The sequence below is a fragment of the Chelonia mydas genome, chromosome 7 (assembly GCF_015237465.2).
Source record: "Chelonia mydas isolate rCheMyd1 chromosome 7, rCheMyd1.pri.v2, whole genome shotgun sequence".
Classification (NCBI taxonomy): domain Eukaryota; kingdom Metazoa; phylum Chordata; order Testudines; family Cheloniidae; genus Chelonia; species Chelonia mydas.
In genome coordinates this window covers 33,130,982-33,154,871 of record NC_057853.1, presented here as the reverse complement: position 1 = coordinate 33,154,871, position 23,890 = coordinate 33,130,982, and the positions used below count along the sequence as shown (strand labels likewise).

Below are 23,890 nucleotides of genomic sequence, written 5' to 3'. Positions count from 1 at the left end.
GCAGTGGTTGTTTTGGGTTATTCCCCTTCAGGTTGAGCATGGGGAGGGCTCCTTCTGGGGTGGGGGCTGACTGTGCTGTGAGTGTCTGTGGGGAAGCTCCCAATTGTCTTAGTACAGCCATGACCAGGTGCAGCAGGAAGCCTGTTCCCTTTGCTGGCTGAACACCCAGGGAACCTTTTTCAGGCCTGGTTAGCAATAAGTGGACTCAGGGAAATGCTGAATTTCATGCTGGCGTGATGGTTTCCTTGGCAGGAGGACACAGAGGGATCCCTTCAGATCATATACTTGTGGGGGGTGAAGGGTTAGAAGGAACTGTGGGAAGAGGCCAAGGAAGCTCCTATCTTACAGCTACTGCTGGACTGCACAGTCTGTATGAGGTGGTAGGGATGCATGACTGAAGCTGGGTATCACACCTGGGGAAAAGGGACCAGATGTATTATTATTGCTACTAACAGCATCAAACTGGGTCAGGGCAGTGCTAAGATGTTCCCCTCTCAGCCCATGCGCAGGACTGCCCAGTGGGTGCAGCATGCTGTGCACTATCTAAATCAACAGGGATCTTGCTGCTGGAGGCAAGAGACTGGTGGATCACTACTGGTGCATGAATGAGGCAGGATGCTGGCCTGGAGGGGCCACGTCAGCCAACTCAACCCCAGCCCTTCTCCTGCTTTCATTAGTCACTGACAAGGCTTCTGTTGGTGACAGGGGGATAAATAGAGCCCTGCATGGATACAAAAATTTGGATCCACGAAGATGGCAAACAATACAACCACATCCATGGATGCAGATACAGTATCTCTGGATCTAAAGCAGATAGCAGCAGATTTGCAGGGGTCTAGGGATAGGCATGTGCTTTATTGTCCCAATCAGGAGGGCAGGCCTCTTGGCAATGCTGTCCTGAGGGGACTAGGGGTGGGAGGGACCTACAGTGGCTGTCCCAGCACTGAGTGCTGGGGGGTTGCAGTGGCTGGAGGGAGGTAGTGTTATCTTGGGGATCCAGGCTGTCCCTCAATTCTAGCCTTGCTCCAGACCTAGCACTAGTGTTTGGTACAAACTGTAACAAACCGTCCTGCGCTGGGGGAGCCACCCAAAAGTGAAACCCTTTCGCATGGGAACCCAATGCAACCTAGATGCCCCCAGCCTGGATTTTTGCTCAGTCTTTATCCCAGATCAAATCCACCTGCCCCAGGTAAGATCGATCTCTCTCTCTTTCTCCAGCTCAGACCCCAACTCACCACCAACCTCACAGTCTCCCTCCTCCCCACAATTCAGAACTTGGCAAATCTCCAATACAGGACTCACCAACCAAGCCCCCAAATCCCCACAGTTGACCATCTCCCTGTAGTTTGGCCCCCAGATCAGCACCCAACCCCTCAGCCAGATTCCCAAATCCATTCCGCAGTGAGACACCACATCTAGCCCATTTCCACCAACCTCGCACCCTCCCTGGCCTGAGCTCCACCATCTCCCCAACGTACTGGGGCAGGAACCTTCATATCGGGCACCGGGTGCGAGAGGGGCCGTTTTGCTGTGACACCTTCCCCAGTGCGCAGGCGCCGAGTGAGCCTGAGTGCTGCCACCGGGAGTCCCCGGCCCGGGATGTCCGCGCTGTGCGACCCCCCGGGGGCGGCGCCGCCAGGGCCGCCCCAGAACCCGGCCCACGGGGCCCACGCGCCGCTCAGGTACCGGGAGCCCCCCAGCAGACCTCCGGCTGGGAACCCCCGGCCCCGGGTCCTTGAGCCCCACAACCCCTCGCCCCTAGGCAGGGACCTCTCACTGGGAACCCAGCCCCACAGCCCCTCCACCTGGGCAGGGACCTCTCACTGGGAACCCTGCCCCACAGCCCCTCCACCTGGGCAGGGACCTCTCACTGGGAACCCTGCCCCACAGCCCCTCCACCTGGGCAGGGACCTCTCACTGGGAACCCAGCCCCACAGCCCCTCCACCTGGGCAGGGACCTCTCACTGGGAACCCAGCCCCACAGCCCCTCCACCTGGGCAGGGACCTCTCACTGGGAACCCAGCCCCACAGCCCCTCCACCTGGGCAGGGACCTCTCACTGGGAACCCTGCCCCACAGCCCCTCCACCTGGGCAGGGACCTCTCACTGGGAACCCTGCCCCACAGCCCCTCCACCTGGGCAGGGACCTCTCACTGGGAACCCTGCCCCACAGCCCCTCCACCTGGGCAGGGACCTCTCACTGGGAACCCAGCCCCACAGCCCCTCCACCTGGGCAGGGACCTCTCACTGGGAACCCAGCCCCACAGCCCCTCCACCTGGGCAGGGACCTCTCACTGGGAACCCCCGTTCCGAGCTCCACAGCCCCTCCCCCCGGGACAGGGACTTCTCACTGGGAACCCCAGGAACAGGGACGTCCATGGGGAAGCCCCCAGAGCCACAACCCCTCCCACAGGTCACTAGGACCCTGCCTTCCCTGGGAAAGCCCCCCATGGGGAACTCTCCAGGGGGTTCTTGAGCCTATCAATCTTCTTCCTTCCCCATGCCCTTCCCTGACCAGATCCCACTCCTAGGAACAGGGATCCTTTCTCTCCAGCTGCCCAGCAGGAAATCCCCACTGCCCCCTTCACCTGGAGCCCCATAATCCCCACCTCTATCCTGGGAATCTGATCCCCAGCCAGAGCCCCCAGGACCCCTCTGCTGCTTGGCAGGGACCTCCCAAGCAGGAAATTCCCCTTTCTCCAGGTTTTGGAGGCCCACTTCCCTTGTGATCAGGCCATACAACTGCCCCAGCTAGATACCTCCCTACCAGGTAGGGACTGATCACAGTTCCTTCCTGAAATCCCTTCTTCTCTAAGTCCTGGAACCCATGACAGCTTTATAGGTCAGCTCTCTCCTGAGACATCAGGTGCTGCTTGATGTCTTTGGGCTGTTGGGGGAGCATGGTTTAAAGCCCAGCCTCAGTGGGTTATAGGATATCATCCATGTTATAATGGACTCCCTACTGCATGAGAAAGGAAAGTGCAGGCCCCTTCATAGGATGAATGACTGGCAGCTACTCCAGAATCCTTGGGCCTGCTCTCCCTCCTAACACCCCCCCCGGATAGCATGAGGGCTAGTGATGGGGATGATGGTGAGGAGACTTGGGATCCAGGCCACAGGGGAGGTTGGAACATACATCCCTGCTTGCAGCCTGATGTATCTATGCTTCCCCTTCTTGCTCACAGTTCCCAGGAGCTGGCCCAGGAGATCAAAGCCTTCCTGAGTGGTGTGGACCCTGTGCATGGTAACAAGCTGACCATCAAGGAACATGCCCGCTGTGCCATCCTGCTGCTGCGCAGCCTGCCACCTGCACGCAGCGCCGTGCTGGACCATCTGCGCAATGTCTTTGACGAGTATGTCTGCACCTACCTGTTGGAGCTGGAGAGCAGTGAGGGAGGGCTGGGCACGAGGCGGGCTCAGGGGCCCAACCTGGACGACGTTGTGCAGGAGATCCAGAATGTGCTGTCTGAGTTTGTCCGCATGAACCCCAAGGCCTGGGCACCTGTGGTATCAGCCTGGTCCATTGACCTGATGGGGCAGCTGAGCAGCAAGTATGCAGGGCGGCACGGTGTGCCTCACGCCTCCAGCCTCAATGAGCTGCTGCAGCTGTGGATGTCGTGCAAGGCCACTCGGACGCTGATGGACATCTACACCCAGTGCCTGTCCTCCATGATCAGCACCTGCCCCGATGCCTGTGTGGATGCCCTGCTGGACACCTCAGTGCAGCATTCTCCGCACTTTGACTGGGTGGTGGCTCACATCGGCTCTTCTTTCCCCAACACCATCATCAGCCGTGTCCTCTCCTGCGGCCTCAAGGACTTCTGTGTCCATGGGGCAGCCCCTGTCGACCTGCTCTTCCCCACTGCTGCTGACAAGCGGGTGCCCAAGATTGCCTCGGTGGTGGGCATCCTGGGTCACCTGGCCTCACGCCACTCAGACAGCATCAAGCAGGAGCTGCTGCGGATGTTCCATGAGAGCCTGGGACCTGTGCGTGACCAGCAGCAGAAAGCTACGGTGCCTTTCCTGCTGCAGCTGGCAGTCATGTCGCCCATGCTGCTGGGGACCATCTCCTCCGAGCTGGTGGACTCCCTCAAGCCGAGCGTGCTGAGCCAGCTGCACCAGCACTTTGCTGCGCTGCCCCGCGAGGACCTGGAGAACATGGTGAGCATCGTGGTGCATCTCATCTGCCAGACGTCAGCAGGGGCCTACCGTATCCTGCAGTTCCTGGTCAACACGGCCATGCCAGCCTCGGTCATCACCACGCCAGGGCTGGCTGTCCATGACAGCGTGCGCGAGGCCTGTGACCGCATCATCCAGCTGTTGCTGCTCAACCTGCAGAAGCTGGTGTACAACCGGGGCTCGGCCAGCCTGGGGGATCCTCCGCCCCGGGCTGTGCCCTTCCTGGATGAGCTGAAGGGCCACGTGCGGGAGCTGTGCGTGGAGACACTGCGGCTAGAGCGCAAGCGCTTCCTGTGGCAGCACCAGCTGCTGGGGCTCCTCTCAGTCTACTGCACCCCCAGCTGCGCCACTGACGCTCTCTTCTACCTGCTGACGCTGGCCCGGAGCCAGGAGGAACTGGGCCTGGCCACGCAGCTCTACGCTGTGCTGAGCTCCTGTATGAGCGACCTGCTGCCAGCCACTGTCAAGAAGTGCGTGTGCCAGATCCACATGGGGGGGCTGTCGGAGCAGCACATGGTGCAGCTGTTCAACAACCTGGCGCTGATTGTGCAGTGGGAGGGGGAGGGCCCTGCCTCCATGAGCGCCCAGCTTGGGCCTGTCCTCTCTCTGCACCTCTACGACCTCGGGCAGCTGCTACTGCATCGCAATCCTGAAGTGGCTGAGGCTGCCTCCCTGCTGCTTTCTGTCTGCCCCTTGCCCCGGGCCATCCGGCCAGCTCACCTGCTTGTCATCATCCGCTCAGCTGTGCACCAGTTCTTCCTGGTGCTGCACCGCCAGTGCCCCACGGGCATCAGCTACAGCACCCGGCTGCTCTCCCGTCTTAGTGGGGCCTCTCCAGCTGCCATGAAGGCCATCCTGCAGCAGCTGGTGGAGGGAGCCCTGCACCCAGGGAATGCCGAGCTGTTTGGAGGCCTGGCCGAGCCGCCTGCTGGGGATGACGCCAGTCTGGAAGGCACCAGGATCTCCCTGTTGGACATCAACCGGCGCTTCACGACTGCCGTCAACTTCTCTGGCAGCGTGTGGTCAGTATTCCATGCGGGGGTGATTGGGCGCGGGCTGAAGCCACCCCAGCCTGCCCGGCGGCAGGAGCCTGAGGAGATTGTGCACAATGTCCAGAACTTCCTCAGCCTGCTGCTGCGCTGCTGCCGGGGTGGGCGCTATGGTGCGCCTGAACCCCCAGCCCACACGGCGGCTGTCAACCCCGAGGCAGCCAAGGCAGTGGCCGTGGTGCTGGTGGAGAGCGTCTGCCCAGACGTCACCAACAGTGAGCTGGGCTGGCCGCCCGAGGAGCACACCCGCAGCACAGTGGAGCGTGACATCCAGATTTGCCGGCGCTTCCGCGACAACCCACTGCTCTTCCAGCTGCTGAGGCTGGTGGCAGCCGGCCCCCCAGCCCTGTGCTACTGCTCGGTGCTGTTGCGCGGCCTGCTAGCCACCCTCATGGCCCATTGGGAGGCCTCACGCCACGGTGACACCACCAGCTCGCCATGGCACCTGCACGCCTCCTGCGCCCTGGTGGCCTGCATGGCTGAGGGCTCCCTGCTGCCGCCTGTGCTTGGCAACATGCACGAGATCTTCCACCAGCTGGTGCCCTTCGAGGTGCATCTGCTGCTGCTGAGCGTCTGGGACTACATGCGGGACAACAGCCCCCTCCCCCAGAAGTTCACCTTCCAGGCCGACAAGGGGCTCTTCTTCCGCGACTTCTCCCGTGACTGCGATGTTGGGAAGTACCTCTGCGTGCTGCACAGTGTGCTGCACAAGAACATCGACCGCCTGGGGCTGCTGTCAGGGCGCTTCCAGACCTAGCGCTGCCCCCCAGCTTGAGACAGTCCTGGACTCCCCCCACCTCCCAGGGCACAGCCACCCTTGCCATCTTAGGACAGTCCCAGACTTAGCTCCTGCCCCACTCCTAGGACACTGCAGTGCCTGCTTGAGTGGGGGAGATGGGACATTTGACTCTTTTTTTTTTCTTTTTTTTTTAACTAATTAAGAATAACTGTAAAATTCTCCCAGGGTTCAGTGAGGGGGGTCACGGCACCTCCCACCCAGTCCCTGGAGCTGCAGGCAGAAGCTGGCATAGCTGGCACTGGGGAAACTTCACCCCCTTGACAGTTTCTCTCAGGGATTGGGAGCTTTTGTTTCTGGTTCCAGGGGGCTTGATGGCCCAGGTTTGGGCTGCCCTGGGGTAGTGAAGGGCCCTGTGCCACCCACGCTGAGGCACTGAGCATGCTCAGCAGGTCTCAGGGCCACATCAGCTCACTGCAAGTGCTCCCAAGCTGCTGGGCTCTTGTCTCCTCACCCCCTGTTGGGGGATTACAGCAGGGTCTTTGCCCTGGGACCCAGCTAGAGAAACTGGCTGGGGGTGGGAGGTGGGGGATGCAGATGTGTTCAGTACTTCTGCTCCAGTCTAGCTTCTTCTCCCACTCCCTGGTGCTGCTGAGCTGGGCCTGGGTAGATTCTGTTCCTGCTCTGTTTTTAGAGCTGCTGTGGACAAGGGGGTCTTAATAGAGGGTAGACACCTGGGGGCCAAAACCAGCCTCCACCTCCATCTACCACTGTTGGGTGGGTTCCGCTCTGTGTAGGAGGGGCTGTATGCTGGAGCAGCCTGGCTCAATCATCTTCCGGGCCACCATCTCTCTATTGTCCTGGCCCACAACCACATCCTGCTTTGGGATCAATGGAACAAGAATTGTCTGAAGACCCCAGCTATTCAGGGTGCCACATCCCACGCTGGGGGCACAAACCCCAGCTCAATCTGCTGTCGCCATTGCCAATTCCTTCTCCTTTTCAAAATAAAGACTGAGAAGGGAATGTTGCCCCTGCAGTTGGTGTTGGGGGTGTGTGGGAGGGTAGTCCCCAGCACCTGCAGCTTGCGGGTTGAGGAAGTTGTAGCAGAGGAGCGGAGACATGTTGGGGGCCTCTGTGTTTGGGAAAGGTGTGCATGTGGACTGGGCATGAGGGGGCTAGGGGTGTGACTGGATGTGTTGCTAGCAGAAGATGTGATGGGGGCGGGGGGCAGGATGCCTGGGTTCCGTTCCCAGCTCTGCCTCGCACTGGCTGTGTGATCGCAGGGGTGAGGGGGGTAGGCATGTGGCGAGGTAGGTGGGGGAGTGTGTGCCACGCCCTGGCTGGCAGCGGAAGCCCCCTCCTCCCGCTATGACTGAGCCATGTCTGTTCCCTGCCTCTGAGCTCAGCCCCCCTGCGTCTGGGTCACAGGGGAGCTGTAACTTCTGCTCCAGCTGCCTGTGCGGTCCCCCCCAGCACGGCTGGGCCCCGGGGGCTCCAGCCAGCCGGGCCCCGCCGCGGAGCCGGGGGTCTGTCTCCGTGCGGGTGACCTGGCGAAGCGTCAGCCCGCCCGGCTGGCCAAGCGCTGCCCGGCGCTGCCGGGCAGGACTGAGCAGAGCCTGGCGCGGCTGGGGCAGAGCCGGGATCCCAATAGGGCCAGGGCAGGGGACCCCGCTGGCCGTGGGGGCCTAGCCCAGGCTCGCCCTGGGCGTGAGCAGCAGCCGCTGACCGTCACCTTGGCCTGGGGCCCGGAACAGAACGGGACCCGACGCTCATTAATATTCATGATTGGGGCGGGGCCCTCATGAATAACTGAGCAACGAGGCGGGCGGGCGGGCGACCGGGGAGGTGGGGGAGGGGTTCAGGCCGCGCCGGGCCAATGGGGAACCGCGCCGTACTGGCGGGGGCGGTGTGCGGGGTCAGGCTCGATCCAAGATGGCGGCGGCGCCGGAGAGGTGAGCGCTGGGGCCGGCGGGGGACCCGCTACCCAGAACCCCGAATCTCAACCGAGACCGTCCCCGCCCTCCTGCTCCCCACCGTCCCCGGTCCCCCGAGACCGACCCAGGCCCCCCAAACAGCCCCTCCCCCATTCTCCGCCCGGCCCAGGGTCCCCCCGCCAGATACCAGCTCCTCCCCCTCCCTAAGCCCCCTCCTCTTTGTTCCTGTCCCAGAGGCCCCCCCAATACCCTCTACTTGGCCACCCCCAGAGACCCCCCCAAACACCAGCCCCTTCCCACACATCCCCAGCGCTCTGTGCTCAGCCCCCAGAAACCCTCCCTCAGATATTAGCTCTTGCCCCTTACCCCCAAACATCCTCCATTGGCCCCCAGCTCGCCTGCCCTGATCCCCTTTTAATACCAGCACACGCAACCAAAACTCAGACTGCCCCCTAGACACCAGCTCCATCCACTGGGGTCCAGCCAGAACTGGCTAACAGCACCCAGGGAAGTTGGTTCAGAGCCTGGGCTGGCAGTGCCTTAGAGCTGTCCGTTCCCCTCTGCTCCCTTGCCTCCTGGGGCGGGGCGAGGGGCTTTCAAGCTCCCAAAAATCTTTTTCCCTCCTCTCCCTGAGCCACCTCTGCCTTTTGCACCCACTGCTGCCCTAAAATCCCCTGTCGCAGTGGATGCTGGGGGCCAGCTGCGGCAGGGAGGGACTGTGGAGGGAGTAGCCCTGGGAGTGGGGGTCTAGGGGCGTTGTTCCCCTCCCCAGGCTAATGGGAGGCATTAGCCCTGGTGTCAGGGGGCTCGATATTGGGGCTCCAGGTGTGTAGTGGGTCCAGGTAGGAACGGGTAGGCTCGTGTGGCTAGAGCCCTTCCCTGGCCTCTACCTGTGCCAGTGCCCCTCAGTCCTGTCCTGCAGCCCTTGCTGTCCCAGTACTGGGCTCCTCATGCACAGTTCAATAAGGATAAGTGCAGGGTCCTGCACTTAGGATGGAAGAATCCAATGCACCGCTACAGACTAGGGACCGAATGGCTAGGCAGCAGTTCTGCGGAAAAGGACCTAGGGGTGACAGTGGACGAGAAGCTGGATATGAGTCAGCAGTGTGCCCTTGTTGCCAAGAAGGCCAATGGCATTTTGGGATGTATAAGTAGGGGCATAGCGAGCAGATCGAGGGATGTGATCGTTCCCCTCTATTCGACACTGGTGAGGCCTCATCTGGAGTACTGTGTCCAGTTTTGGGCCCCACACTACAAGAAGGATGTGGATAAATTGGAGAGAGTCCAGCGAAGGGCAACAAAAATGATTAGGGGTCTAGAGCACATGACTTATGAGGAGAGGCTGAGGGAGCTGGGATTGTTTAGTCTGCAGAAGAGAAGAATGAGGGGGGATTTGATAGCTGCTTTCAACTACCTGAAAGGGGGTTCCAAAGAGGATGGCTCTAGACTGTTCTCAATGATAGCAGATGACAGAACGAGGAGTAATGGTCTCAAGTTGCAATGGGGGAGGTTTAGATTGGATATTAGGAAAAACTTTTTCACTAAGAGGGTGGTGAAACACTGGAATGCGTTACCTAGGGAGGTGGTAGAATCTCCTTCCTTAGAGGTTTTTAAGGTCAGGCTTGACAAAGCCCTGGCTGGGATGATTTAACTGGGACTTGGTCCTGCTTCGAGCAGGGGGTTGGACTAGATGACCTTCTGGGGTCCCTTCCAACCCTGATATTCTATGATTCTATGAGTTCTGCTGGGGCCCTTCAGTCCAGACCCGCAGGCCTGTGAAACCCCGGTGCTGGTGGCAGAGGTTGAGCCTAGCCTGGCTAGCGCTGGGATTTGCCCTGGTGCATGGGGGAAGAGTTCATGCTCTAAGAGGGTGGCTGGCTGGCACTGAGCAGCAAGCCCCGTTCACATCGCCCTGCAGGCTGTGTTGCAAGCGCTTCCTGCAGGAAGCTGCCCTTCGCTCCGCCCTTTGCCCCCTCCACCCCACTGCATCAGGAGCTGCCCCTGCCAGGTAGAACCTCTCCCAGTGCCCCTTCCCTGCATGTCAGAGGGGCCTGTGGGGCAGAGGGACCCAATAGCAGGCCCTTTGACGAGTCCCATGACTCATCTGGCTTACCTGGGGCATCTACCCTGGGAAGGGGAAACTGGGCTTCTCCCAAGGGTCTGGCAAGATGAGGGGGTCTGCCAGCCATATTTGCCCTGTCCTGAGTGCCAAGTGCCAGAGGTGGGTGCTCCTAGGGCAGGACCTGTGTTGAACTGCCCCCTGAGACCCATGTTGCCCATGTAATGGGGGCAGTGCTGTCTCTCTTCTCCTGGCACTGGAGTTAACTCTGATGCAGATGCATTAATCCCCTCCAAGCCCCATTTTCCCTCCCCCACCCACAGGTGTTAACCCTAGCAAGGGACCAATGCTGTCCCTGGCTCAGGGCAGGTGCTGGAAACCCTGAAACCAGTGCTGCCCCCTCTGGGAAACCCACGTACAGGGCTGGGCAGGGCATTCCCCAGAGCTCGCCTTCCTCTGACCCCGGCTCTCTTCTAGGCTGGGGATGGCAGCTCTCGTCTGGATGGCCCTTTGCCTTGCTGCTGCCTTTGCTGTGGACAGGAGCAACTTCAAGACATGTGAGCAGAGCTCCTTCTGCAAGTGAGTAGTAGGGCAGAGGTATGGGGCTGAACCAAGCAAAGGGGAACAGCGAGGGCTGGGAGGATCATGGCCCCCACGCAGGACCAGGAGCTGCTGCTCTCTGGCCTCTCCCCCTTGCACTGGCATCGGGTTTTCGTTGAGGTTGTGCTGTTGTGCAGCTCCCATGCTGGCTTCTCCCCCCAGCTCTCCCCAGGGCAGGGAGCAGAGACACAAACATGCTGCGCTGCTGCTGGGATCTCGAGAGAAGGGAGCCAGGCTGAGCTGCTCGCCTGGAGGCTGCACCTGCCGCTGGCTGCTCTAACCCTCCCCCCTGTCCCCAGGCGCCAGAGGAGTGTGAAGCCCGGGAGCTCCCCTTACCGGGCGCTGCTGGAGTCGCTCCAGCTCAGCCAGGACTCCATGAAACTGCAGCTTGTCAATGAAGTGAACAAGGTGAGGGGCCCAGCTTGGGGTGGGGGCTCGAGAGACCTGTGGCTAAGCCCTGAAACGCGGGTCCTGGGTGTGATGAGAGCAGAGGCTGGGAGTCAGGATTTCTTGGCAGTGGTGGCGTCACACTGGAAGCTGTTCTGGTGCTGCTCAGCCGCAGCAGCAATGTTGTAGTCGAGCCGTAAGGGGGCCTGGTCCCTGAGCCTCCATGCTGCTGCAGGACCCACGATGAGCAGCATGTTGCGTGCATGGTCCTGCTGGGCCAGAGCGAGTGGCAGTGTCTAGCACAGCCAGCAGGGGTACGTGAGCCTCACCCTCTGGGGCAGGGGCCCGACGGCGTCTTCTCTGGCCAGGTCACAAGAGCTGCTGCATCTGGGCAGCTCAGTTCTGGGGCCAGGGTGTGTGTGTGTGCGGGGGGGCGGTCTGTGTGCCCTGGAATGGGCAGGACGCAATGTGGGTGAGTCTGGGGGGGAGGTGGCATTAGAGCTGGAGACTAAAGGCTGCCGAGGCCATAGCTGGTTACTGAGCAGGGACTAGGGTGGCCGGATGAGCTGCGGTGGAGAGGTTGGCAGGAACCTTGTTGGAAAGGACTCAAGCAGGGTAACCCTAAAGCAGCCAGGACACGCAGCCAGACCTCTCTGGAGTCCCCGGGATGTCCCTCAATTCAGTTCCCTCCGATCAGCATGGGCTTGGCACCCCCACACTATAAATGTGTGTGTGTCTGGATATGTTGTTTTTAATCCAGACACGTCACTTCGGATAAGGTGCCCGACCCCAGCCAGGCCTGGTTTAGCCATGGATTGCAGCACTAGATGTTCAGAATACAACTAAAATGTGAATTCATTTAATCATTCTTGTGTAAGAAAATCAGTATTTTATTGGCATTATGGCACCTTCAGATTTAGGACTAACTGCTGCTCCTGGGTTCTGTCTCCAGCTCTGGGAGAGAAGTGGGGTCTAATGAGGCAAGGAGGCTGGGAGCAAGGACTCCTGGGTTCTATTCCCAGTGTTGGGAGGGGAGTGGGGGCAGTGGTTTGGAGCAGGAGGGCTGAGAGCCAGGACACCTGGGTTCTGTTCCCAGCAATGCCCTTCCCCCCTCTGCACAGCAGGATGATGCACGGCTCCCCAGTTCTTCAAAGCGATTCCCAGGGTTCCCTCTGGTCAGGAAGGCTGGCATGTTCCCTGGTGGAGGATGCTGGGGGAGGGGAGGCCTTGGGACTGGTGTGAGGCTGACACTAATTATCCCCAGGTCCCACTCCTGCTGGAGCTGTGTGGGCTGCAGGGGAACATGACGCGCATCAAGATCAATGAACTGAGTCCGTTGCGCCCACGCTACGAGGTGCCTGATGTGCTGGTGCGCGACCCACCCACCACCTGGTAAGAGGCCTGGCAGGGAGGGGGCCCCCTTTGCTGTGCTTGGGGGAGTTGTGGGGCTAACAGCGGGGGACCCTTGGGCCTGCTCTTCTAGCTGTGCTCACTGGGTAAGCAGATGAGGGGGGATGGGCAGGGGGTCTTCCCATGGCTCTGGCCCTGCAGCCTAGTTGTGTCTCCCATCCATATCTCTGTCCTCCATCCCCTCTCTGCTGCCCCCCAGGCTGGCAGTGACAGGCCGGGACGAGAACAGCGTGGAGCTCTCACTGGGCGACTCTGGACACAAGCTGATCCTGACAGGGAAGCCATTCCGCATGGACCTGCTGCAGGGGCGGGAGCTGGTGCTGAGCGTCAACCCCCGCGGGCTGTTGCACTTTGAGCACCTGCGGCACCGGAAGGACTCGTGAGTACCAGGGGGAGGGGAGCTCTGGGCCCGTCCAGCCCGTATCCCTGGCAGCTGTGAGTGCCTCCCCGCAGGTGGGGCTGTGTCCCTGAGAGCCACCGGGGTTCTGATCCCTGAGGGGTGACCAGCTCTCTTTCAGCTTAGTGTGCTCAGTCCAAGCCTCTCCCAGCAGGGGCATATAGGGGGCTGGGCCAGAGCGCTGGCTGCAGGGGGAGCTCCCAGCTACTCCAGCCCTGGCCTCTCCCAGCATGGGGGCACTGTAGTGAGGCATGGTCCATGTTCAAGCTGTTGGGGAACAGCCCAAACCCCTCGATTTCTTCCCTCTGGAGACCATGGTTGGGGGCTGGTTCCCAGGGCTGGTCGCTGGGGGCTGAAGGGGGCAGGGGCTGGGACCCGGCCCCTTGCTGTGACTCTGTTAGGAGGCACAGCTGGGAGGGGGAGCAGTCCCTGCTGCATCTGTTGTGCTCCTGGGGGCGCAGGGCCTGGTGAGGGGCAGATGAAGGGGGGGGCGGGGATCTCTGTGTCTGGAATTCCATGCACTGACTCTCGCTGTTTCTGTTTTGTTGATTGTGCCTCCCCCGGCCCCAGTTTCTCGGATAAAGTTAGTAGCTCGGTCGGTAGCTTGTGGGATAAGATCAAGAGCCTTTTCCATAGGTAAATCCACAGCTTCTGCTACTGTCTCTGACCCCCATAACCCGCCCGTAGCCGGGGGCTGTAGTACTACAGCTGGGGAGCCCTGGGGCAGATCCCTTCCTCCTCCCCCACCATGTCTAGATTTGGGGAGCCCTGGGGCTGATGCTTCCCCCTCCTCTAGTCCCAAGGGGGTGGTGTTCACCCCCTGCCTCATTGCCCGGGGGGTCGCTCCCTCCGAGCACTCCCCAGACCCTCAGTGACTTAATCCCTGCCCCAGTGGCAGGCTGTGCCAGGCAGGCAAGACACACACACAGGGAGGGAGCCGGTAGGTGCATGGGACCCCTTAGCTGCTCAGGGCAGGGGCCTGCCTGGGCAGCCACCTGCAGGAGCTATGAGAGGGTGACATGGGGGCTGTGTGGACTTGGACAGGTAGAATCTGTTTGTGGGTTGTTTCCTCCCAAGGGGCCAGGTTGGGGAGGGGCTTTGTCCCCCTGGGGGCCAGGCAGGGCAGTGGGGTGGGGGAGGGAGGGGCCGTGTCTCCTGGGGAAGGAAGGAATGGGGATCAGGTGGGGAGACGGGCTGTGCCCTGCCCCAGAGGCCATGCAGGGGGAGTGGCTAGTGCAGGGACAGGTGAGCCGAGCCCAGCCCTGCCCCCCTCAGACTGAATCCAACCTTCCAATGAAAGCTGGCAGGGAAAGGGCTGCGAGACACCTGGCACTGTCCTCTCCCCCACAGTGGTACTGTAGCCCCAATCTGAGACTCTCTGAACCCCCTTTACACCAGTCTCCGCCCCTCTCTCTCTGTAGCCGCCCCAGCCCTGTAGCTCCGTAGGACCCTGCCGGTGGCTGGGATGCTTGCTCTCCCTTTGGGCGATGAGACCTGCTCCCGAGTGTGTTAGCATGGGGGACCCAACCCCCTGGACTGTGGAGCAGCAGGGGTGGGGGCAGCACCCTCCCTGGCATAGGGGAAGACTCTGCCCAGAGGGAAAGAGTCAGATCGGAGGGCTCCCTGCAGAGTCTGGGAGCATCTTGGCTGGGCTGTCCCCTCTCGCCCCCCGTCCCTGCTAACCTGGTGCCAGCCTGTGTGTGAGTGGTTCCTGCTTCTAGAGACTAATGGTACCTGCCTGTCCTGGAGATGCTGCTGTGCCCAGCTTGGGGTGTCATCCCTGGCGCTGCCGTGCCCTGGTGGTGCCCGGGGCAGGCGCTGAGCCAGCTGTTCTTCCCTCTGCCTTTTTCAGGGAGGAGCCAAAGGAGCCAGCCCCGGAGGGTGAGGCAGAAGGGAAGGAGCCAGAGCCAGCTGTGCCTGGGGACGAGGAGTCCAGTGAGAAGAGCACAAAGGTGTGTGCGAGAGAACGGGACTTGTGTGGAGCAGGGGGTGGGGGCCCTGTGCAGAGACTTGGGGGGCTGTGGTGGGGAGGACTTGTATGCAGGCAGGTGTAGACCCTCTGTGGGAGTGGGGTGGCTGAGCAGCAGCTGTGTGGAAAGGCATGTAGAGGCCTTGTCTGCTGTGCCCCGTGCATGTGGGGCCTGGCCTGCTCCCCCAGAAGGGTGCCCCGTGAGTGTGAATGGGGGCTTGGGGGCACCCATACTCATCCCTGCAGCTCCCTTGTCTAACTTCCATCCCTCTCAGTCAGAGGAGGTGCCGGACAGGCCGGACCGGGCTGAAGAGGAGCTAGGTTCCTGGGAAGAGACATTCAAGACCCACACAGACAGCAAGCCCAATGGTGAGAGCCATTCTGACCCCACCACATGGGGCTGGACGGGCTCATTGCTCCAATCTGGAGCGGACGGGTTACTGGGCTGGACGGGCTCATTGTTCTGATTGGGGGGTGAGGGGCGGGGGGGGGGATTTAACTGGGCTAGATGGGTCCATTGCTCTGATCCAAGAGGGGTAGGGTTACTGAGCTAAATAGGCCCATTGCTCTGACCCAGAGCAGTGGGGGCGGTTACTGGGCTAGACGGGCCTGTTGCTCTGACCTGGAGCTGGGGGTTACTGGGCTGGACAGGCCGATTAGTTGTGGGGAGGACCAGTGCCCCTGCCTACCTTGCCCCCTAGAGCCTTTTGCTGTGGTGTCGCTGGCAGTGGGAGTGTTGCTGGACCCCAGCCGGCACAGCCAGCGTGGGGGCACGGTGCTGGGGCGAGGAGGCCCCTTTCTGGGCAGGTCCTGGCGGTGCTGTGCTGCCCTGGACCCCACGGGCTGCTGAGAGTTGCAGCGTTATCACAACCCCTTCATTCCAGGGCCGACCTCGGTGGGGCTGGATTTCTCACTGCCTGGCTTTGAGCACGTCTATGGGATCCCGGAGCACGCCGACCACCTGCGCCTGCGCACCACCGAGTAAGGAGGGGGCCCGTTGGCGCTGCAGGGGGGTTCTGTGCCTGTCTGGGCCCATGGGGGATGCGGGGGTGCTGCCTCTGTTGGGGCTGAGGGGAGGCTGAGGGACTGTTGGGGGAGGGGGTGCTGTTCCTCTCAGGGTTAGGGAGGGGCGGGGCGGGGCAGTGACCTGATGTGTCCCTGCAGGGGGGGTGACCCCTACCGCCTCTACAACCTGGATGTATTCCAATATGAGCTGTACAACCCCATGGCGCTGTATGGCTCCGTGCCGCTCCTGCTGGCCCACAACACCCTGCGCACCCTGGGCATCTTCTGGCTCAATGCCGCCGAGACCTGGGTTGACATCAGCTCCAACACAGCTGGCAAGGTACGAGGGCACTGGATCCTGCTGGGCTGGCAGGGCGGGGTTCAGAAATCGTCTGCTGGGGGGCTGGCTCTGGACGGGATAGTGGGGGCGGGGGGGGGGCACAGCTCTGTGTGGAGGTAGTTCCAAGTGGGGGGGGGAGGAAGCTGGCTCCAGTGGGGTACTGAGGGGTCTGTGTGGGGACGGGGGCTGGCTCTGGGTGGAGGGCAGTGAGGGGGTTGGAGGGGGACAGTGGGGGAGCAGGTACTCCCCTCCCCCCCATTGCTGATGGCTCCCCCCGCAGACACTGTTTGGGAAGATGCTGGATTACATGCAGGGGGGTGGCGAAACCCCCCAGACCGACGTGCGCTGGATGTCGGAGAGCGGCATCATCGATGTCTTTCTGCTGCTGGGGCCTGCGCCCACTGATGTCTTCAGGCAGTACACAGCCCTGACGGGTACAGGCCTGGGGGTGGGGGGGGGTTACCCAGCCCTGACGGGTACAAGCCTGGGGGTGCGGGGGGTTACCCAGCCTTGACGGGTGGGGAGAGGGGGATACATGGCCCTGGTGGGTATAGGAGGAGAGGAGAGTTTACTTGGCCCTGATGGGGACAGAGAAGCAGGGATGGGGTTACGTGACCCTGACGGGTCCAGGTGGGGAGGGCTGGGTCAGGCCAGGCTAGGGAGTCGCTGCACAGCCCTGTCAGCAGGGCTGGGTGCGAGGGGAAGGTGGCTCCACGGGAGGGTGGGGTGCCCCATGTATTGGTTCCTATTTCCCCCAGGTACACAGGCCCTGCCCCCGCTCTTTGCCATGGCCTATCACCAGAGCCGCTGGAACTACAACGATGAGGAGGACGTGGCTGCCGTGGACGACGGCTTCGACATGCACGACATCCCCTGCGATGTCATCTGGCTGGACATCGAGCACACCGATGGCAAGCGCTACTTCACCTGGGACCCCAACAAGTTCCCCCAGCCCCGCAACATGCTGGGGCGCCTGGCCACCAAGAGACGCAAAGTGAGAGCCCCGGCGGCGCCCCCCCCCCCCCACCTGACGTCTCTGGCACCTGCCCACTGATTCTCCCCCCCCCCCCCACCTTCTCCAGTGCCTGCCCACCAATGGTGCCTCCCCCCCCCGACACGACTTCTCCAGCGCCCCCCCCGACACGACTTCTCCAGCGCCTGCCCATCAATGCACCCCCCCAACCTGACTTCTCTGATGCCTGCCCACCAACATCCCCCTGACCCTACCCCGCCAGCGCCTGCCCACCAATGCCCCACCGGCACTCTCCCGACCCAACTTCTCTGGCCCCCACCCAGTAAGGCGCCCGCCCCCTCCACCTGACAACCCCCGCAACCCGACTTCTTCAGCGCCCGCCCACCTGCACTCCCTGATCCTACTTCCCTGGGGACCTCAGTCGGTTCCCCCAGCCCTACAGCGTCCTGAGCCAAGAGATAGAAGGGAAGATGTCCCCACCACCTCGAGACACTGTGGCAGCTGCCGGCCGGAGGCCTTGTGTGAGGTCCCTGCAGGGGTACATGGCCATAAGCCCAGCCCCGAATGGCAAGGAATGCCCTGCCCTGCCTGACCCCCCCCCCTCGGACTGTGGGGGTACCCGGTTCAAGTCTCTGACCCCTCCCCCCAGATGGTGTCCATCGTGGACCCACACATCAAGGTGGACAGCGGATATCAGGTCCACAACGAGATCCGCTCCCGTGGCTTCTATGTCAAGACCAAGGATGGCAGTGACTATGAAGGCTGGTGCTGGCCAGGTGAGCTGGGGGTGCTGTTGGGATGGGGGGCAGGGCTGTGGCCCGGGACAGGGTGGGGGTGGGGCTGGCCAGGAGCAGGTGCCAGGCAGAGTGCTAGGCGTGGAGCCCCTGGAGTGTCACTAATCCTCCCCTTCCGCCCCCCAGGCTCGGCTGGCTACCCCGACTTCACCAACCCTGAGATGCGCGCCTGGTGGGCCAGCATGTTCTCCTACGACCAGTACGAGGTAGGGTGGAAGTGGGGCTACGGGTGAGGAGTGGAGCTGTGGGGTGAGCTGTCCCCACACTCGGGTTGGGGGGCCAGCATTGAGCTGTTCCTTGACTCAGCAGCTTTTCCCAGGTGGGGAGGAGGACTGGGGTGCTGCCTGTGTCTCATTGCCCCCCATCCCCAGGCCTCCACGGAGAACTTGTACATTTGGAACGACATGAATGAGCCATCTGTGTTCAACGGCCCCGAGGTGACCATGTACAAAGACGCCCTGCACCAGGGCGGCTGGGAGCACCGCGACCTGCACAACCTCTACGGCTTCTACGTGGTAAGGGGGCGGGGAGCCCTTGGGGGGCACTGCCACTTGTACAACTTTCTACGTGGTGTGGGGAGGCACCAGGAGTGTTGGGAGCTCAAGAGCCTTCAAACCTTTGTGGGGGAGGGCTGGCCCATGGCTCAGGGCGATGGGGAAGTCACCCCCATGGTGGGATCCCAATGAGGGGGGTTCCCAGTGGGGGAAGAGTGTCACTCACCTGGGGTTGGGGATTGCAGCCCCATGGTAGGCTCCCAGGGGGGTGGGGTTGCCCCAGGGAGTGTGGAGGTCCCAGTTGGGGAAAGGTGTTGGCAGACTCTGCCAATTACCCTCACAGGGTCTCTCTTTTCCCTCCGGCAGCAAATGGCGACAGCACAGGGACTGGAGCAGCGTTCGGGGGGCCTTGAGCGCCCCTTCGTGCTGAGCCGTGCCTTCTTTGCCGGCTCCCAGCGCTACGGTGAGTGGGTGGGGGGAGCTCTGCCCCCCAGTGCCCTTGTGGGGGTAGTGGAGAGGCTGTGATGGTTTTCAGGGGACCCAGGACTGAGACTGTGAGCTAGGATAACAGAGACAAAAGGGTCCAACACAAACCAGAAGCAGCACCCACTTTCTCGAGACACGTCGCAGGCTGATCTGGCGAAAGCCCTTTCACTCACTCCGAATATCATTTGCAGCCTTTCAACCAAGGCTGGCTGTGATCCTGTTTTCATGAATGTGATTGCACTGCCCAATTGCTTCCTACGTGCAGGGGAAAGGGGGGGCTTTTTGCCACCTTTTTATCCCCCAAATTTCCTTGTCTGTCCCCAGGGACACCCTGTGGCAGTGTGCCACCTCCCTGTTGATTTCACATCCCTCCCCCCTCTTGACTTCATAGGCAATCGGCGCATCTGCAGCATTGGCTTACGATGCTCCATTTACATGTCACCCAAACGCCAGGTGAATGCATACCTGGGAAGCTGTTGGGCAGCTCTGCCTGGGTATCGCCTGGCAGACTGCGTGGTCGGTCTCCGCAGGTACCTCACGTCGTATCTCCAAACGTTTCACACCAATAGCCATGACCAGCCTGAGCCTGGCTTTCATTTAAGACTTGGCATGAGCGTTTTTGTTGCACCAGACTGCACATTCCATGATCAAGGGAGTCTTGTAAACCCCTTGCCAGTTGGGGGCACAGGGGGATTGCTCTGTCCTCACCCCTTTCTCTGGCGCCCACCCCTTCGCAGGCGCGGTGTGGACAGGGGACAACGCAGCCGAATGGGACCACATGAAGATCTCCATCCCCATGTGCCTGAGCCTGGCCCTGGTGGGCATCTCCTTCTGTGGAGGTGTGTGTGTGCATGGGGCACAGCTGTCTGTGTGCAGGGCTGGCCTTGGCTGCTCTCCTTCCAGGCTGTGGCTGGGGGTTAGGGGTTGGCAGGACAGGGAGATGGGGGTCAGTTGGGGGTCAGACTGGTCACTCCTACCTTGGCACTGCCTCTCAGGGGGTTGGGGGCCTGAGGGCCTTAGGGTCAAGCTTTCACCTCTGGTGCTGGGCGGGGCAGGGGAGTGTTGGGGTTAGACCGGGCTCTCTCTCCACAGCCCCATCCATCTCTTAGGGGGCGGGAGGAAGGTTGATGGGGGACATTGGGGCCTGGGGTCAGGCCGGGCACTCACCTCGTCCCTCTCTGTCCTGCTGCAGCTGATGTGGGTGGCTTTTTCAAGAGCCCGGATGCGGAGCTGCTGGTGCGCTGGTACCAGGTTGGCGCCTACCAGCCCTTCTACCGGGCCCATGCCCACCTGGACACTGTGCGGCGTGAGCCCTGGCTCTTTGGGGAGGAGAACAAAGCCCTGATCCGTGCCGCCATCCGCCAGCGCTATGCCCTGCTGCCTTACTGGTACACAACCTTCTACCACAGCTACCGCTCTGGCCAGCCTGTCATGAGGTGAGCAGAAGTTGGGAGGATGGAGATTTTGGGGCACAGGCATCGCTGGATAGTGGGGGATCTATTGGGCTAGGTAGTTGGGGGGTTCTTGAGTCAGGGGCGTGGCTGGGAATGGAGTGGGAGCACCACTGGAGACTGAGTGGGTGGGGCACTGCTGGTGAGCTCTTGGTGGAGGAGGGGGCACTACTGGGAAAGGCACCATTGGGGACAGAGTGGGGGACCTCTTGGGGTGAGGGTATGGCTGGGGATGGAGTTGGGGGAGGCGTTGCTGAGTAATGGGGTTGGCTCGGGGCAGGGGCACTGCTCATAACAGAGTGCAGGGGCTTGGGGGGCTCGTGGAGGTCAGGGTGTGGTCCCCCTCATGCCCTGCTCTGTTCCAGGCCGCTCTGGGTGGAGTACTCTGATGACGTCACCACCTTCAGCATTGATGACCAGTTCCTGATAGGTGAGTGCCCAACCCATGGGGATCCCTGGCTGGGGGGTAGGTGCCGCCCTCCCCTCCCCCCCACGTCCTTACTGCTGCTGACCTTGCTGTGTCCTCCCCCCAGGTAACGCACTGCTGGTCCACCCAGTGACAGAGCAGGGCGCCCACGGCGTGCAGGTGTACCTGCCTGGCAAAGGAGAGGTGAGGAGGGAGGCGGCTCATTGTGGAAGGGCAGCGGGATGCTGAGAGCTATGGGGCGCTAGCTGTTGACACCCCCTGTAACCTCTCCTCTCTTGGCAGGTTTGGTATGATGTCCACTCGCACCAGAAGCACCATGCCCCCCAGATGCTCTATGTGCCTGTCACCATGAGCAGTGTGAGTCATGGGGGGGCATCCCCTTTCAGGAATGGGACATGGGGCCTTCCCTTCTAGGGGGCTCTGGCTCTGATCCAGCTCCAGGGTAGGGAGGTTGGCTGGCTTAGGGTGTGGGCAATGAGACACAGGGCCTTTCCCCTCCAGGGTCATGGCTTTGATCCAGCCCTGGCTAGGGCCACTGACCAGTCCTCTCCCTGCAGATCCCTGTGTACCAGCGAGGCGGGAGCATTGTGCCGCGGAAGGAGCGGGTACGCCGCTCATCGGACTGCATGTACCACGACCCCTACACACTCTATGTGGCGCTCAGCCCCCAGGTGAGTGATGCAGGGCCCCAGGGTGGGGGTTTCCTAGTAACCCTGCCCCTGTTTACCAGCTTCTGTCTCCACACAGGGTACAGCGGAAGGAGATCTTTTCATTGACGATGGGCACACGTACAACTTCGAGATCAAGGCCCAGTACCTGCACCGCCACTTCAGCTTTGCCAGCAACACTCTGACAGCCAGGTACCCACATGGTGCCGGCCTGGTACTGCTGCCACACACACACATGGGCTGCCATCCAACCCTGTCCCACCTTGATGGCTGGTGCCCATGCTGCACCACCACGGTGCTGACACCCCCTCTTCCCAAATGGCACCAGCCCACAATCCCTCCCAGACTGCCAGGTAACTTCCCTTCCCCCCACATACAGTGCTGGCCTAACAGTGCTGCCCACCCTGGACAACCTGGTACCCCCATGACACTAGCCTGCCCCTGTTCCTTCCTACCACCATGCTGGTGCCAGCCTGGCTCTGTCCCCTATCGAGCAGCCTCTGACCCCCAGGCTCTGTCCCCTTTTCCAGATCGGCGGATTCCAAAGGCATCTTTGAAACCCCAGCCTGGATTGAGCGGGTGGTGATCCTGGGAGCGGGGAAGCCAGCCGCCGTCTTCCTCAGACAGCCTGGTGAGTGGGGGCACAGGGCCAAGGGCCCTTTGGGCTTCCTGGTCCAGTCATGGGGGATGGCAGTAAATGTCCTGTGGGGCTTGGGTCCAAGTTGTGGGGTCGGGGAGAGTGCTCCAGGGACCTCTCCTTTCTAATGGCTGCCCTGCCCCCTCCCCTCCTGCAGGCATGGCTGAGACACGCCTGGATTTCCAGCACGAGCCGGAGACCTCTGTCCTGACTCTGCGCAAACCTGGCGTCAACATCGGAGCCAACTGGAGCATCTCCCTGCGATAATGCCGTGCGGTGGGGGTGGAGGGGGGGGCTTGGAGTGAAGGATGATGCTTCTTTTCTCCCCCCTTTCCCCCCCCCCCGGATACACCATGCCCAGGCAGGGATGAGGCCTTGAGCCAGCAGTACCCCACCCTTCTCCCTGTGTCTCAGGGCTGGTCTCCCCTGTGAAGGGCAGACAGGGGAGTTCTGACACCACCACCCCACCCCCAGCCTTCCACAGTATAGGGGTGGCAGGGGCATGGGAGTACCTAGCCCCTACCACCCTTATCTTTCTCTGAGCTGCTTTATAGACTAATTTCTAGCAATATTTGCTCCTGGTTCTGAATGACAATTCCTTGGGCTAGGGACCAGGTTTGTGTGTTACAGCCCCACACCCCTTGCTGCTCAGAGGCCCCTTCTAGTAGGGGTGGGGGTGGGATGGACCGGGAGGGGAGGGGAGCAGCTGCCCAGTCACCAAGTTCTCGAGAACATTTAGGTGCCCCTGGCCCAACCGTGGGACCAAACACTTTGGCTGGCCTGATCCTTTGACACCCCCCTTCCTGTCCTAGACAGACTGACTCCTCTCACACACGCTTCTGGCTTCCCTTTCTCTAGGGGTGGTCCCCCATCTAACTCAGCCTGTCCCCTAAGTAACACTGCTGGACCAGAAGCAAATCTTGGAATGTGTAGGTGCATGGAGCCTCCCTGCATCCCGGTGCTGGTGGGGGAGGGCACTCCCACCTTCCTGCAGCCCCTGCCCCTATCCCACGGTGGGGGGCAGGTGGTGCGTGGCCCCCACTGCTGGGAAGGGGAGGGTTCTGCTGTGTCAGGTGTGGATGACAGTGACTCACTGTCACTTGTATTTATAGCGGTGAGGGAGCAATGGATCATGTGGGGTTGGGGATCAGAGTCCAGACTGTGGGCAAGGGGAGGGTGGGGGAATGGGGGGAACTAGCTGTGCCTTGGCTCACAGTGAGACCCAATGGGGCCTCTCAAGCTGCTAGGACTGGGCCCAAAGGCAGCCTCGACCCCTTTCCTGGCAGGAGAAGAGTGACACTGAGGGGTAATGGCAGGAGTATTTGTCCCTACGCCCTCCCTCAGCTCTTGCAATGTTGCTGCCCCTGCCATGACACTGTCCAGGTCCCTGTGGGGTAGCGTTCCTCGTAGACGGGGCAGACCTGGCTCTGGCACGTGTCTTTTTATTCCCAAACTGCCTCCTCTCCCGAGATGGATGGAGAAACGGAGCCAGGGGTGGCTGGCCCTGCAAGGGGTGAAGCAGTCATCAACTTCGTGTTTTGATAAAAGATGAACAATAAAAAGAAAAAAAGTGATGCTGTGGGCTTCGCTGCTGGGGCTGGGTGCGTCAGGAACAGCACTTGTCTCACCTCTGGTTGGCCCTGGGCCTGAAGGCTCAGTCCCCATCCACCCAGCTCCCGGGCCTGGGGCCTCAGGAGCCCATCCTTCCCCCCCACCGCCCCAGCTCTCCCTCCCCCCAGGCTGGGGCCTCAGGAACCCCTCCCCCATCAGCGTGGCCCCCCGCTAGCATTCTGGCTCTGGCCACCCCTGGGATTGACAGGTGGGGACTCGCCCCGCCATCCCGGCTGTGGCCGCTCCGGGGCTGGCAAAGGCCAGAGTCGCTGGCGGGGCCGT

At 61.5% G+C, this 23,890-nt stretch overlaps 2 protein-coding genes across 4 annotated transcripts; both read left to right on the top strand.

The window, feature by feature from the left end:
• The first annotated feature begins 933 nt into the window (after positions 1-933).
• INTS5 (integrator complex subunit 5) lies at positions 934-7,744 on the top strand. The gene is made up of 2 exons (XM_037904976.2): positions 934-1,682; positions 3,185-7,744. The coding sequence occupies exons 1-2, from the start codon at positions 1,600-1,602 to the stop codon at positions 5,982-5,984; spliced, it is 2,883 nt and encodes a 960-aa protein (XP_037760904.1). The 5' UTR covers positions 934-1,599; the 3' UTR covers positions 5,985-7,744.
• Positions 7,745-7,803: 59 nt separating this feature from the next.
• Positions 7,804-23,571, top strand: GANAB (glucosidase II alpha subunit). Of its 3 annotated transcripts, none has more exons than XM_037904392.2 (25): positions 7,806-7,918; positions 10,437-10,538; positions 10,859-10,967; positions 12,211-12,338; positions 12,556-12,735; positions 13,324-13,389; positions 14,606-14,705; positions 14,998-15,091; positions 15,607-15,703; positions 15,887-16,067; positions 16,348-16,501; positions 16,826-17,061; positions 17,690-17,816; positions 17,961-18,040; positions 18,206-18,349; positions 18,695-18,791; positions 19,552-19,653; positions 20,007-20,250; positions 20,631-20,695; positions 20,799-20,875; positions 20,975-21,049; positions 21,250-21,363; positions 21,440-21,552; positions 21,891-21,991; positions 22,155-23,571. In XM_037904392.2, exons 1-25 carry the CDS (start codon positions 7,899-7,901, stop codon positions 22,262-22,264), a joined length of 2,916 nt encoding a protein of 971 aa, XP_037760320.1. In that variant the 5' UTR covers positions 7,806-7,898; the 3' UTR covers positions 22,265-23,571. The 3 variants fall into 3 exon arrangements, with proteins under 3 accessions (XP_037760321.1, XP_037760320.1, XP_043407810.1); XM_043551875.1 differs by lacking the exon at positions 7,806-7,918 and adding an exon at positions 9,743-9,908; XM_037904393.2 differs by lacking the exon at positions 13,324-13,389 and having other exon boundaries at positions 7,804-7,918.
• Positions 23,572-23,890: the final 319 nt, after the last annotated feature.

Excerpts from the sequence above, each read along its gene's own strand:
- INTS5 (XM_037904976.2), top strand. The coding sequence starts at position 1,600 with ATGTCCGCGCTGTGCGACCCCCCGGGGGCGGCGCCGCCAGGGCCGCCC. Across the intron at positions 1,683-3,184 it reads GGGGCCCACGCGCCGCTCAG|TTCCCAGGAGCTGGCCCAGG; the intron begins GTACCGGGAGCC and ends TCTTGCTCACAG.
- GANAB (XM_037904392.2), top strand. The coding sequence starts at position 7,899 with ATGGCGGCGGCGCCGGAGAG. Across the intron at positions 7,919-10,436 it reads ATGGCGGCGGCGCCGGAGAG|GCTGGGGATGGCAGCTCTCG; the intron begins GTGAGCGCTGGG and ends GCTCTCTTCTAG. Across the intron at positions 21,992-22,154 it reads CGTCTTCCTCAGACAGCCTG|GCATGGCTGAGACACGCCTG; the intron begins GTGAGTGGGGGC and ends CCCCTCCTGCAG.